The 13233-nt window shown below is 32.7% G+C and overlaps 2 protein-coding genes across 2 annotated transcripts; one reads left to right on the top strand and one right to left on the bottom strand.

Moving 5' to 3' along the window:
• Nucleotides 1–314: 314 nt before the first annotated feature.
• On the top strand, nt 315–4680 carry LOC106392944 (flavone 3'-O-methyltransferase 1-like). Its single transcript, XM_048768752.1, has 4 exons — nt 315–847; nt 3598–3908; nt 3995–4059; nt 4174–4680. The coding sequence occupies exons 1-4, from the start codon at nt 432–434 to the stop codon at nt 4474–4476; spliced, it is 1095 nt and encodes a 364-aa protein (XP_048624709.1). The 5' UTR covers nt 315–431; the 3' UTR covers nt 4477–4680.
• A 5912-nt stretch (nt 4681–10592) lies between these two features.
• Nucleotides 10593–12972, bottom strand: LOC106392952. Its single transcript, XM_048768753.1, has 6 exons — nt 12284–12972; nt 12043–12205; nt 11778–11954; nt 11588–11671; nt 11351–11432; nt 10593–11259 (listed from the first exon to the last, which is right to left on the bottom strand). The coding sequence occupies exons 1-6, from the start codon at nt 12634–12636 to the stop codon at nt 10760–10762; spliced, it is 1359 nt and encodes a 452-aa protein (XP_048624710.1). The 5' UTR covers nt 12637–12972; the 3' UTR covers nt 10593–10759.
• Between the last annotated feature and the right edge of the window lie 261 nt (nt 12973–13233).

Below are 13233 nucleotides of genomic sequence, written 5' to 3' on the forward strand. Positions count from 1 at the left end.
CATCCCAATAATCATGCTCTAAGGAATTCTTTCAATCCTATATTGCTAGGGGCTTTCCAAGTTGGCTTAGTTACCTTTTCTGTTCTTTTGTAAAATTAGATTGAAAATGATCCTTGTAATTCCTCTGTGAGCCATAAATTCGTAAAGTATTTGTTGGGCGTATTACTGCAGACACCCCATATTTAATCTTCTTGGCCTATTAGGGTCTCTTATTTAAATGATAAAATACAAAAATGAATTGTCTCTATTTCAATTGGACCATGTAATTAAGCCTGTCAGAAATCTGAGTAAATTAAAAATATGTCAGTCGTCTACCTTTTTTTATATATTTTCATATAAATAAACCTCTTAACCTCCTACTTCTCACCCATCACACAATCCTCTCAAACACAAAGCATTCTAAGAATATCTTAAAGATTTAAAGAAAAAAAATGGGGTCAACGGAGGAGACACAGATAACTCCGGTGCAAGTCACCGACGACGAAGCTGCTCTCTTCGCCATGCAGCTAGCAAGCGCCTCCGTTCTTCCGATGGTTTTAAAAACGGCTTTAGACCTCGATCTTCTCGAGATCATGGCCAAGAACTCTTCTCAGATGTCTCCCTCTGAGATTGCTTCTCAACTTCAGACCAAAAACCCTGAAGCTCCGATCATGCTCGACCGTATCCTTCGTCTTCTTACGTCTTACTCCATCCTCACCTGCTCCAGTCGTGCTATTCCCGGCGGCGACAGCGTCGAGAGGATTTACGGGCTTGGTCCGGTTTGCAAGTATTTGACCAAGAACGAGGATGGTGTGTCCATTGCTGCTCTCTGTCTTATGAACCAAGACAAGGTTCTCATGGAAAGCTGGTAAGTAGTATTTCTATATCACCAAGGAGAGTACTCATATTATTTTCATAGATCTCGTGCTAATTCTAGTTAGAAAAACTCTTCTTTACTTTTGATAATGTTGTTTCATAAGCTATGATGTGATAAACAATATGCGATTGTTGAAAGGTAAAAGGTCAGAGAGTTGGCCACCAAGTGACAATCAGCCAAAACAGACAAAATGATGTCGTTTGACACGTATTTGATACCTGCTGTCCACTAATAAGAAATTATATTTATATACGATTTCTTTTAGTGATTAAATGAGCTCCATACATAGATGAAAATTGTGTTTGTTACTGTACAACAAAAACAATACAACTAATACGAAGAAAATTCAACAATCCCACTAGAAGAACTAGAAAAATAACAATAGAAAATACACTCTTTGTTCATTTTTGTTTCAACTATACTATTAAAAAGATCTATACTATTAAAAAAGAATCACTCTAATAATGTACTTAAAAAAAATTGTTGCACCTATTCATTAACCAATTAATTTTTTGATCCTACTTTAAATTTCTTAATATTTATCTAACTATACTAATCATAGTTAATGCTCTCTAACAATACATACTTTATTTTGAACCACTATTATTTTTACCATCTATACTATTAAAAAAGAATCATTCCAAAAATCTACTTAAAAAATTGTTGCAGCTATTCATTAACCAATTAATTTTTTTGGTTCTACCTTATATTTCCTAATATTTATCTAACTATACTAACCATAGTTAATGCTCTCTAACTATACATACTTTATTTTGAACCACCATTATTTTTACAATCTACATATATACTATTTTTTTGGTATACCAAATTTTTTACATACATGACTCCATCATACTAATTCATATAAATTCATTATACTAACATATGATCTTCTCTAACCGTATCTCATGAATTTCACGACCAAAATATTACTAATTTATCCAAATAAACGAAAATTATAGCTTCGCTTTAATAACGGAGAATGTAAATGTAATATTCCAAACAATTTTTTTCCTCCTAAAGCAAAAATACGACATGTCAATACTTTTATTCAAAAAACTCTTATTTATCTCAAAACCATAAATATTATTTTAAAAAACTATCCTAAAAATCTATTGTTGTTGTACCTATTCATTTTTAATTTAACATGTCTTATAGTAATATAAGTTCTGAACCAAATCAATGATTATATTTAAGTAATTAAATCAACCAAATTTATGGCGACATTTGATATTCAAATTATTTTTGGTCATATCATTAATCAATTTAACTATATAATATTTTTAATTGAATTATACTGTTACTCCTCATTTCATGTGATATATTTCTTCTCTAAATATTTTTAATTGATTTTCATAAGAAGTATTTGGAATAAAAATTTGCTATTTAAGAAAAAAAATTAAAACTATTAAAAACCATATAAATCTATACTATTAAATTAACCAAAAATCTGCCAAATCTTAAGTCTCACCAACTCAACAAATATAACTCTTATAAAATGCATACAAAATATAAAAAGATAAAGTAGACATGTGCATTTGGGTCTTGGGTTTGGTATGTATTGGTTTCTTTCGGATCCGGATCTTCTAGGTCCTAAACATTTAGACCCAACTAGGTATTTCAAAAAATTTCAATACGTAATGGATCCGGGTATTTCCTAAAAAGATTTGAAGTATCTGAAAACTCAAAATATCTGAAACTCCAAACAAATACCCGGAAATATTAAAATACCAAACTCCTCCTCCCCCCCCCCCCCCCCCCCCCCCCCCTCCCAAATTTTACCTGAAATCTAACGCAAGAACCAAAAACACACTCAAAATTTTACCCGAATACCCAAAACAAAATTTAAACAAAATTGAAATTTTATTCAAAACCTGAAACTATCCTGAAAACCAAACCCAAATTTTTTTAAAAATATTCGCAATACAGAAAAAATATTCGAGATACGCAAATATACCTAATATACACAAAATATTTTAGGGTTTTAGGTACCCAGTCGGATCTCGAGCAGGATCCAAATTCAAACCAAAACCCAACTCAGACTCGAACCGAGACCCACAGGTCCAAAAAAAATACCCACTAAGTATTTTACCCTGGATCCGGATCCGAACCAAACCTGTATTTTCAAGTCAACTTTAGTTTGGTTTCTCGGGTCCGGATAATATGTCAGGCCTAGAAATAGCTACATAAAAGTGTACATACAAAAGTCTTAAATAAAATAATTTATAAATTCTATAGTTTTAAATATATTCATTTTCAGTATAATACGAATTTGTAACATAAATATATAGCAATTTTAAAATACTTATTCATATTAAACTTTGTTTACATTCAAAAAAAAAGAATCCGGTCAAAATCTAGTATGGCTTAAAATAGAGAAGATGTAAGAGTAACAATTTAAGGAGTTGATTCGGAACCTAATATAAGAAGAGAATCGGTCTTCCAGTTTTTGAGCAACAAGAAAAGAAAATGGAAAACTTATATGATCTCTGGTTTATGTTTTGGTTTCCTACTATTGAACCGGCTGGTTCTCTTTGCATAGCGGCTGTACATCAGATTCACCAATTAAACTAAACTGACCTGGATAAAGCCCTGATCATATAAACTAGAGTTCAATCTTGATATCAGTTTTAAAACAGATTATCCTAATAATTGATGAACCAAAAGTTGAACAGTTTAGGTTAAAGCTTAAGGAGTGTGTGTGTGTTTACTTAAAATCATGCCAACATGACTTGTTATAGGTACCATTTGAAAGATGCAATTCTTGATGGTGGGATTCCATTCAACAAGGCCTATGGAATGACCGCTTTCGAGTACCATGGGAAGGACCTTAGGTTCAACACGGTGTTCAACAATGGAATGTCTAACCATTCAACCATCACAATGAAGAAGATTCTTGAGACCTATAAGGGTTTCGAAGGATTGACTTCTTTGGTGGATGTTGGTGGTGGCATTGGTGCGACTCTCAAAATGATTGTCTCTAAGTACCCTAACCTTAAAGGCATCAACTTTGATCTCCCTCATGTCATCGAAGAAGCTACTTCTCATCCCGGTATATTACATGATTTTACTAGCGCAAAATTTCAAATTTTCGTTACGTGTGATTTGAGAAATTGACTTATCGCTGAATAATTTTAGGTATTGAGCATGTTGGAGGAGATATGTTTGTAAGTGTCCCTGAAGGTGATGCAATTTTCATGAAGGTTGGTGATTAATTACCACCGAAAACTCACATTACAAGTATAATTCATTAAGGGTAATGAATGTATTTAATATCTTTAAACATTGTCGTTCGATTTGTCTCATTGTTGTAACAGTGGATATGCCACGATTGGAGCGACGAACATTGCGTTAAATTCTTGAAGAACTGCTACGAGGCGCTTCCAGAGGATGGAAAAGTGATATTAGCAGAGTGTATACTACCAGAGACACCAGACTCGAGCCTGTCGACAAAACAAGTAGTCCATGTGGACTGCATCATGTTGGCTCACAACCCTGGTGGCAAAGAACGGACCGAGAAAGAGTTCGAGAGGTTAGCTAAAGAATCAGGCTTCAAAGGCATCAAAGTTGCTTGCAACGCTTTTGGTGTTTACGTTATTGAGTTGCTCAAGAAGATCTAAACACTGCTCCCATGTCTTATGTCTACGTCAACTTCACCACCTTTGTCTTTTTTATAATGATGTTTAATAATGGTTTATAAAGAGATTGATCTAGAGTTTTTCATTGATCTTGTTGTATTGATATAATCTTATTTGTGTTTTTGTTTGTTTGGAAAAGAATCATGTAATTTTATATATAAAAATAAAATAATGAGATTGAATCAATCCGATCTACATAGACTCATATAATCAATCACATTCACAGAATTTCCACGTGGTCTCTGTTGGTTCACCGGCCAAACCAGTTTCACTGAATCTTGTCAGACTTCACTTACCCTTTCCAGACTCTTCTAGCTTGCCTTCTCGTCACGAAACAAACATTTCCAGTTTCAAAAAAGCTTAGAAAAAACACGAATAAACACAGCTAAATAACAATTCAAGAATGATGTAATTCTATTTCGTCCGACAATGAAAACAATAACAAGAACAAAAGTGATCAAACCGATGAGGAGATAGCTCAAGAGCTGGACGGTGTTCATTGTTTCGAAATCATTTTCACGAAACACAATGATTTTTTTGTCATTTCTTTAATATAATTACATTAATTATCTTTCTATATTTCACTTAACAATTTCATTAATTACATTATCTTAACAATACATCACATCATTAATTATACTATTATAATAATCATATTGTATATTTTTATTTATTAGTTAATCAAAATTAACTTTCTTCCAATTATAAAATCAAAAATATAAAATAATAATTTAAATCAAAATAATAAAAATAATAAAATATATTACATTTTTTAACGTCTGATTAATTATGTTTTTACAACCCTGAGAAATATTACATAGATGATTCTACAGCCGACAATTCTACCACCATATGAGAATACACGTCTGACTGTGTCACTTCAGCTGCCGCCCTATGAGATTCATGTTCGATGAAACGTTATGCACAATGCTGAAGGCCTCTTGTAACCATTTTTCTACATAATCTACATAATTTGCGTTTTCTGAGGTTTAAACCTCAGAAGTCAGACCTCCTACATTTATTGTAACTTAATTTTTCGGGGGATTTGCCAAAAATGACTCAAAACTTGATTTTGAATACAAAAGTGTACCCCAAATTCAATCAAATGCATAAGGAACCCAAAAGCCTAGTGAAATTACAACAGCCCCCTTATGAACAAACAAAAAAATGTATTCAGTTTTACAATTTTAACCCTCCGTTAGAGAAGACTTACAAAGAAATTTTTTTTATGATGACTTCTTTGTAAGTCTTCTCGTTCAATAGATCTTAAAACTCATTTTATAATTTTATAAAAAATATTTTAATGGGTAAAAAATTGAAATCATGTAATAATAAACATTTTTCAATGATGTAAATTTAGTTCATTTGAAATTGAATTATTTTCAACATAGATGTATATTGGCTCATGAGTCATTGGTTTAGGGTTTGGTAACATATGTTATAGTATTGTATGTATCTTTAGGGTTAGATTCTGAAATCTTACATTCAATTTTTTTTTTCAAATTGACCCATATATGTTTAGTAACTATCTAATAACTTGATTTAAACACTTTCTAAATTTTTTTTTAAGTTTAAGAAAGTGTTTTTTGCATAGTTAATAGATTTTAGGGTCTGGAAGACTCACAAAAGACTTAAAAAAAAGTCTTCCGACACATCCCGCCTAAATTTTAGTAGAATTTAGGACTCCCGCCTAAATTTTGGAAAATTTTAGGTTTCCCGCCTAAATCAAAAGTCTTCCATAAGTCATCCACGAGTCTTCTAGAGGAAGTATTCTCAAGGATTAGATCTTAAAAATAATTAATAAATTTTATAGAAAATATTTTCAAAGGGAAAAAGTCAAAATCATGTATTAATAAACATTTCTAAAAGATAGAAATTTAATTTTACTGAAATTGAATTATTTTTAACATAGATGAGTGAATGTAGATTGAGTCATGATAGTCTTTGGTTTAGGTATGGTAACATATGTTGTAGTATTGTTAGTATTTTTAGGGTTAGATTTTGAAATCTCTTTTTTTTTTTAATTTAACATATATCTAATTAGTGACTATCTAATAACTTGATTTAAATACTTTCTAAATATCTTAAAAGTTGAGAAAGTGTTTTTTGCTTAGTTATTTGATTATAGGGTCTGGAAGACTCGCAGAAGTCTTCTAATATATTCCGCCTACATTTTAGTAGAATTTAGGATTCCCGCCTAAATTTAGAAAAATTTAGGTTTCCTGCCTAAATCGAAGTCTTCTAGAAGTTTTCCTGAAGTTTTCTAGGAAAAGTCATCTCATGTATTAGATCTTAAAAATAATTAATAAATTTAATAAAAAATATTTTGAAAGAGAAAAATAGAAATCATGTATTAATAAACATGTAAAAACGATGGAAATTTAGTTTTACAAAATTTGAATTATTTTTAACATAGATGAGTGAATGTAGGATCTAGAAGACTTCCCAAGAAGTCTTCTCTTAGAAGATTTCCTAAGAAGTCTTCTATATCGAAAATATTTAACCTAATTGGAATTTTTGTCTCCATATATAAAGAAAATTTACAAATTCTCTTTCTTCTTCTCAAATGGCTGCAACAAAAATGTAATGTTTCTCACTCTATAACTCTTCAACATCTCTCTAATCTCTTTGAACATCAAAACACCAAATTTAAAACCATTTCTCATTTTTTTCTTATGTCTTCTCACAAATTTATCTTCTTTTTGCAGGTTTTTCATTACATGGTTCTCATCTTTCACTCATTCAAAGGTAAATCTATAAATGTTGGATATGTATTATTGTGTGTTTTATATATTATATTCTAAAAAGATATAGATTCAACATATTGTGACTGTTTTGTTTATTATTTAAGCATTAAAATTATATTTTTGAAGTTTTATCTGTTTTGAAGCCATTTGAATGTTTTTCAATTTGCAGGTTTTTCAGATCTGAGACTGACGTTGAAAGACTTCTCAGAACACTCTCAGAAGACTGGTAGACAAGTCTTCTAATGCATTTTATGCTAGAAGACTTCCCACGAAGTCTTCAGGAAGTCTTATGCCCAAAGTGGTACAAATTTTAGATATTTATTTTTTGTGTTTTATATATTGGATTCTAAAAAGTTATAAATTCAACCTAATATTACAGTTTTTTGTTTATTATTAAGCATAAACAAATGTTTTTGAAGTTTTCTCTGTTTTGAAGCTATTTGAATGCTTTTGAATATGTAAAATTTTCAGATCTAAATCAGACTTTGGAGGACTTCTCAGAAGACTCTTGGAAGGCTATCGGAAGACTTCTTGGGAAGTCTTCTAATGCATTTTATGCTAGAAGACGTCCCACGAAGTCTTCCAAAGTTTTCTGCTCAAAATTATACAAATTTTGGATATGTATTATGTGTTTTATATATTAGATTCTAAAAAATTATAGATTCAACCTAATTTGATTGTTTTATTTATTATTTAAGCATAAAAAATTATTTCTGAAGATTTGTCTGTTTGAAGCCATTTGAATGCTTTTGAATATGCAGATTTTTCAGATATGAGTTAGACTTTGGAAGATTTCTCAGAAGACTCTTGGAAGACTCTCAGAAACTCTCGGAAGACTCTTGGCAGACTTCTTGAGAAGTTTTCTAATGTATTTTATGCTAGAAGACTTCCTACGAAGTCTTCGGGAAGTCTTCCAAAGTCTTTTGCTCAAAGTGGTACAAAAGAATGGTGTCAAGTGGAGACCAAGCTTATCTATGTTGAGGAATGATATCTAGTTCCATGTATAATAGTTTTGTTTATGGTTTGTTCTATGATTTGTATGTGCACTATTTAGTTGTGAATTCTTTTGTAAACTTAAAGAAATGTTAATCAAAAGAATTTTTTTAATCATTCTACCCACTCATAACAAAACACAACAACACAAAAACTTAGTCAAATTCACAAAAGATCAAACTTGAATTTTAAGTGAAAGTTGAAATTTTTTAAATTTCATGTAAGTTAAAAATTATATCTTATGATCTAAAAAGACACATTAAACCACATGAGTTGATATTCTTGAAGTTACTTAACACTTTTGAAAGTTAGCACTTATGAGGAAGACTTACAGAAGACTTCTCTGTTTAACTAGAAACATTATTAAACATCAATGTTTGTAACTTCATAATTATCCCCAGTTAAGTTATGAATTCGACTCGATAGTCCCAATATTGACTAATAAACATGAATTAGCAAGAAAATATTAAAAATTCATTTTAATTTTGGATAAATTTGAAGTTTAATAAAGATTTACGTAGAAGACTTCTTTTGAAGTCATCCGTGAAAGACTTCAAAAGAAGTCTACCCTGTGTAGACTTGAAAAGAAGTCTTCTGTTTAGGTCATTTTTGCAATTGCAAATTTATGAAGGAAGACTTCTTAAGAAGTCTACTCTACATAAGACATCCTCGGAAGTCTTCCTTTGTAAATATTGGCTTACTTTAGAAGTCTCCTCGGATAAACAGGTTACTTTTGAATTTGACTGAAGTTGGTCAGAATTTTGACTTTTTGTAGAATACTTCTAGGGAAGTCTACCTGGAGAATACTTCAAAAGAAGTCTTCTCTAAGTCTTCCGGAAGTCTTCTCAATGTTACAAGAAGTCTATGGGTTACTTTTGCAATTGACTATATTTGACTTTTCGAGAGAAAACTTCTTCAGAAGTATTCCGTCGGATGACTTCTCTAGAAGTCTTCTCTCGCGGGCAAAGGTTTGACCAAAACCCATAATTAAACTCGAGAAGACTTCTAAAGAAGTCCTCTCATTGATATTAAATGTTTTACTATTATTTTTCAATTGAAAAAGTAACCCACACAGACATCTTCCGGCATTGAGAAGGATTAGGGAAGACTTTCAGAAGATTTCTGTAGAAGTTTTCTCCAGGAAGACTTCCTTAGAAGTCTTCTACAAAAAGTCAAATTTCTGACGAGCTTCGGTCAAATTTAAAACTAACATGTTTATCCGAACTTCTAAAAAAGTCTTCTCTTAGAATTTCGAAATTTTTTGTTTACAAAGGAAAGTTAGAAGACTTCTATGGAAGTCTTCTATTAAAAACACACAAAAGGCCAATTGCAAAACTAACCTATGCATTGACCAGAAGACTTCTTTAACTTCTAAAGAAGTCTTCTTCGTAGAACAGATCTGAAAAATAAAATGTGGTTCGCGATTTCATATCTTGAACTCGTGAGATGACTTGTGTGGTTTCTCCAATCACCCAGAACTTCACCACAACAGCTACCTACTCGTTAATCACCAAGAATCGTGAGCTTAATAACCGTACATAATTTGTAATCAAAATCTTCAATTTTTTTGATGAATTTTGAGAGAAAGTGTAAGATATGTGGTTTGTGTGGATAGGAAATGAGAAATGATGAAAAAAATCGAAACTTTAGGGCATTAACTCTCAATTTGGTAGTTCATGGTGGTCGAGGTGTTGATGTCAATAGCAAAGTTGTAAATATTTGGTGAAGATGAGGATGGTAAGGTAAAAGCATTGTTTTCGGAAAAAAAAAGAAAAAAAAAGTAATGGCATTTCCATGAATAACTAGAATTTCTAGGGTGAATAGGACAAAACAAAGTTTCAAAAAAAGCATAGGTTATTTTTGTGTTTTACTTAAAATTTTGAATCATTTTTGAAAGAACCCCTAATTTTTCACTCCATATAATTATTTTACTAAATAAAAAACTCTTTTTATTTCATTTAATTTAGCCAAACACATATAAATAGTCATTTTTATTAGTTTACAAAATCAATTAAGTATGAACATTGACTATCTATTTAGGTACGGGTTGTTCTTTACTAGTATCGTTTTTTTTATTTAAATTAAGCCCTGCTTGAATATTATAAATTTATGTGTGAGTTTTGAGTTAAGTCATTTTGGGTTTGGATGAGTTCGATTCTAATGTATAAGAACCTAAAAATATCTAAATAACAAATATATCTAAAACAGATTCAAATATTTATACTAAAAATAACCATATTATTCAATTCGGTCAATGTTTTCTGAATACAATTAGTTATATTAGGACACATCTAAAATATATAACACTAATTATAAAAAATAAATAACAATATATAAAAATATAAGAACCAATATGAATGGGCAGGCCAATCTCTAGTTTACTATTAAAAGATTAATACTTTTTTTTAGAGTAGTTGTATAAAAACTGTTCCTTATGGATAAAGGTTAACAGGAACAGCTTATTACAGTTCTACAAACTAATCCTGAATCACTTGAACTTCAATCTATGTCGTAGTAGTTCGACTCTATGTCGTAGTAGTTCGACTCTGAGTTGTTGTTCTTGAAGTTTCTTGGGGCTCACGTTTTCTCCCACCATTAGCAAACCTCTTCCCAAACCCTAAAAGAGCAGGAGGAACAAGAGCTCCTCCTCCTCCACCGGTCAAAGCGCAAACAACCGCAACAGCTCCACCGATAAACAACAACTTCTTCAAATTCGCAGCAACGTTTCCTCCGTTGTGTGTAACGGGAGTTTCATTCACAGGCGAAGCACCGTTGCTGAGGGAGATGAGATGTTCTGATGTGACCTTGGTGTTGATCTGAGCCATTAAAGCTGGCCGAGAGAGCTTGGATCCTGAGAGTCTTTGCTCTTGGTAAGCGCGTAAACCAGGCTCCATCTTCTTAACCGCTCCCCACATCCCTCGTTTCACTCCTAGCTTTGCGATTTCTCTAGGTATCCCCATGTCTTCGTGGTGAAACAGAAGCACTTCGCAGGCACTTGCTACTCCATCCTCTCTTCTTGATTCCACTGCATAGACCGAGAACAGTATCAACTTTGTTTAGTTATTTCAGTTTTCTTGGATAGTCATAAAGTGGTTGATGTGGAATCTTTTAGTTACCTGGTCGAATGCACCAGCTCGAGTAGAACAATTCCACACGTTTCTGTTTGTTGTTGCGTGGTATACAAGGAACTGATACTCCCTGAAGGAAATCTTCTAGTGTTAGTACAATAATTGATTATGCTTCTTCTCTATTTAACCGGGGTTTAGAAACTGGTTATGCTAAGCTCGCATCAAACTAACTCTTGTTCACATCAAAATGTAGCAGATTCTGTTTTGATACTTGGTACAACATACCTTTGTAACACAGTAATAAGATTTGCCACAGTTCCATATCCTGCGACCAATCACATACTCTCTATCGCTGCAGAAGAAGGGGAACTGCGACACATAAAAAAGGATTATTAAGTCAACAACACAGCAAACAAAAAAGTGAGAGAGAGAGAGAGAGAGAGAGAGAGAGAGAGAGAGAGAGAGACTCGCTTACCTTGCGTATCCATCTAACAATCATGGTTCCACTACTTGTACACTCTTCAACAGTTGTGGAGCTAGCGAGCATTGTATCCCAAGTTGGTCTAAACTCGTCATCCCAGAAAAAATCTCTTAACATCTCAGGAGTTGCATCTTCAAACACAGTTCTGCTTCTATACTCAGTAGGACCATTCTGAACAATAACAGCACAAAACTATGAGAAAAAACAATCCATCAAAGCCACCAAAGATAAATCTCTCTCTCTCTCTCTCAAGTGTTACCTTAGGTTCTCTTAACCAAGCTTGATATCTCATACCAGGAGTAAACCGGTCCATCATCTGAATCCAAGCCTGACCACCATCTTTCCTCTCAACCAACTGCACAAGATGTCTCAAATCTAACTCCGTTACAGTATTAGGCAACCTCTCCTCTGTTTTCTTCCCTCTACCAAAAAAAACAAAATCAACAAAGAGAACTCCTTTTTTTACACAAGTAAAATTCATCCTCAAAATTAAAGCTTACCCAGCAATCACATCAGAAGAATCACATGACGATGAAGATGAAGAAGAAACATGGGAAACTGTTTTCTGCTGTCTCAAAGCCATAGTCCATGTGTCACAAACAAGAGCTTTCAAGCAAGGAGCAGAACCAAATCCCTTTAACGGAGATGTTGCTGAACGAGGAGAAGGAGACGATGGTAAAGACAAATCAAAAGATCGAGTCGGAGCAGAACACTCAAGTTTGACTCTTTCCTTATCCGAAGAAGAAGAAGAAGAAACCCATTTGGGTCTCCATGCCCATCCTATGACCAATCCAACAACGAAAGCTAACCATCCTGCGATTAGCCCTAAGATCAAGCTCACGAGCAAAGCCATAGCCTTTCAATACAAGAAGCCAAAAGGGTATCTTAAAAAGATTAAAAAATTTTGTTGGATAAATATAAAAAGAAAGAAAAATCACGAGAGAGGCGGTGAGAGAAAGACGACAGAGGAAGGGATAACGAGTGGTGAGAAGAAACTGGAATAAACTTATGGTTTATAATAATAATAAAGTATTGGACTTTTCATGTCAAGCTTAAAACAGCCATTGAAAGGCCATTGCTTTTTAGAGGAGGAGGAGGAGAGGGGAGAATTAAGAATGGTGGACGGAGAGTGTGAAACGACGACTACCGTCCATCTCAGACCAATTCTGTAATAATTTTCCTCTTTTAGGGTTTATTTTTCTTTCCACGATTAAATCGTGGGGTTTATTATTTAGCGACATTTATATCGATGTTTTCAAAAACCGGATAGGGAACCAAACCGAACAAATATATCTATATATATAAATATGTTGGTATATCTCCTGCTGGCGACATGTATCCGTCACAACATTATTTAGGCTTCAGACTTATAAATTTTGGGTCTTATACAATTCTAATTTTTCAAGTCCGGTAACCCACAAAGTCCACCTCTGAACCAGCAGCCGTAATC

This window comes from Brassica napus, chromosome C9 (assembly GCF_020379485.1).
Source record: "Brassica napus cultivar Da-Ae chromosome C9, Da-Ae, whole genome shotgun sequence".
Lineage (NCBI taxonomy): Eukaryota > Viridiplantae > Streptophyta > Magnoliopsida > Brassicales > Brassicaceae > Brassica > Brassica napus.

Bases quoted from the DNA above. Each gene is read 5' to 3' on its own strand.
- LOC106392944 (XM_048768752.1), top strand. From the start codon at position 432: ATGGGGTCAACGGAGGAGACACAGATAACTCCGGTGCAAGTCACCGAC. The intron at 848-3,597 runs GTAAGTAGTATT...GACTTGTTATAG, and splicing joins AAGGTTCTCATGGAAAGCTG to GTACCATTTGAAAGATGCAA. The intron at 4,060-4,173 runs GTTGGTGATTAA...TTGTTGTAACAG, and splicing joins GTGATGCAATTTTCATGAAG to TGGATATGCCACGATTGGAG.
- LOC106392952 (XM_048768753.1), bottom strand. From the start codon at position 12,636: ATGGCTTTGCTCGTGAGCTTGATCTTAGGGCTAATCGCAGGATGGTTA. The intron at 12,206-12,283 runs GTAAGCTTTAAT...TTTTTTTGGTAG, and splicing joins TCTTCTGATGTGATTGCTGG to AGGGAAGAAAACAGAGGAGA. The intron at 11,260-11,350 runs GTAACTAAAAGA...CGGTCTATGCAG, and splicing joins GAGCTGGTGCATTCGACCAG to TGGAATCAAGAAGAGAGGAT.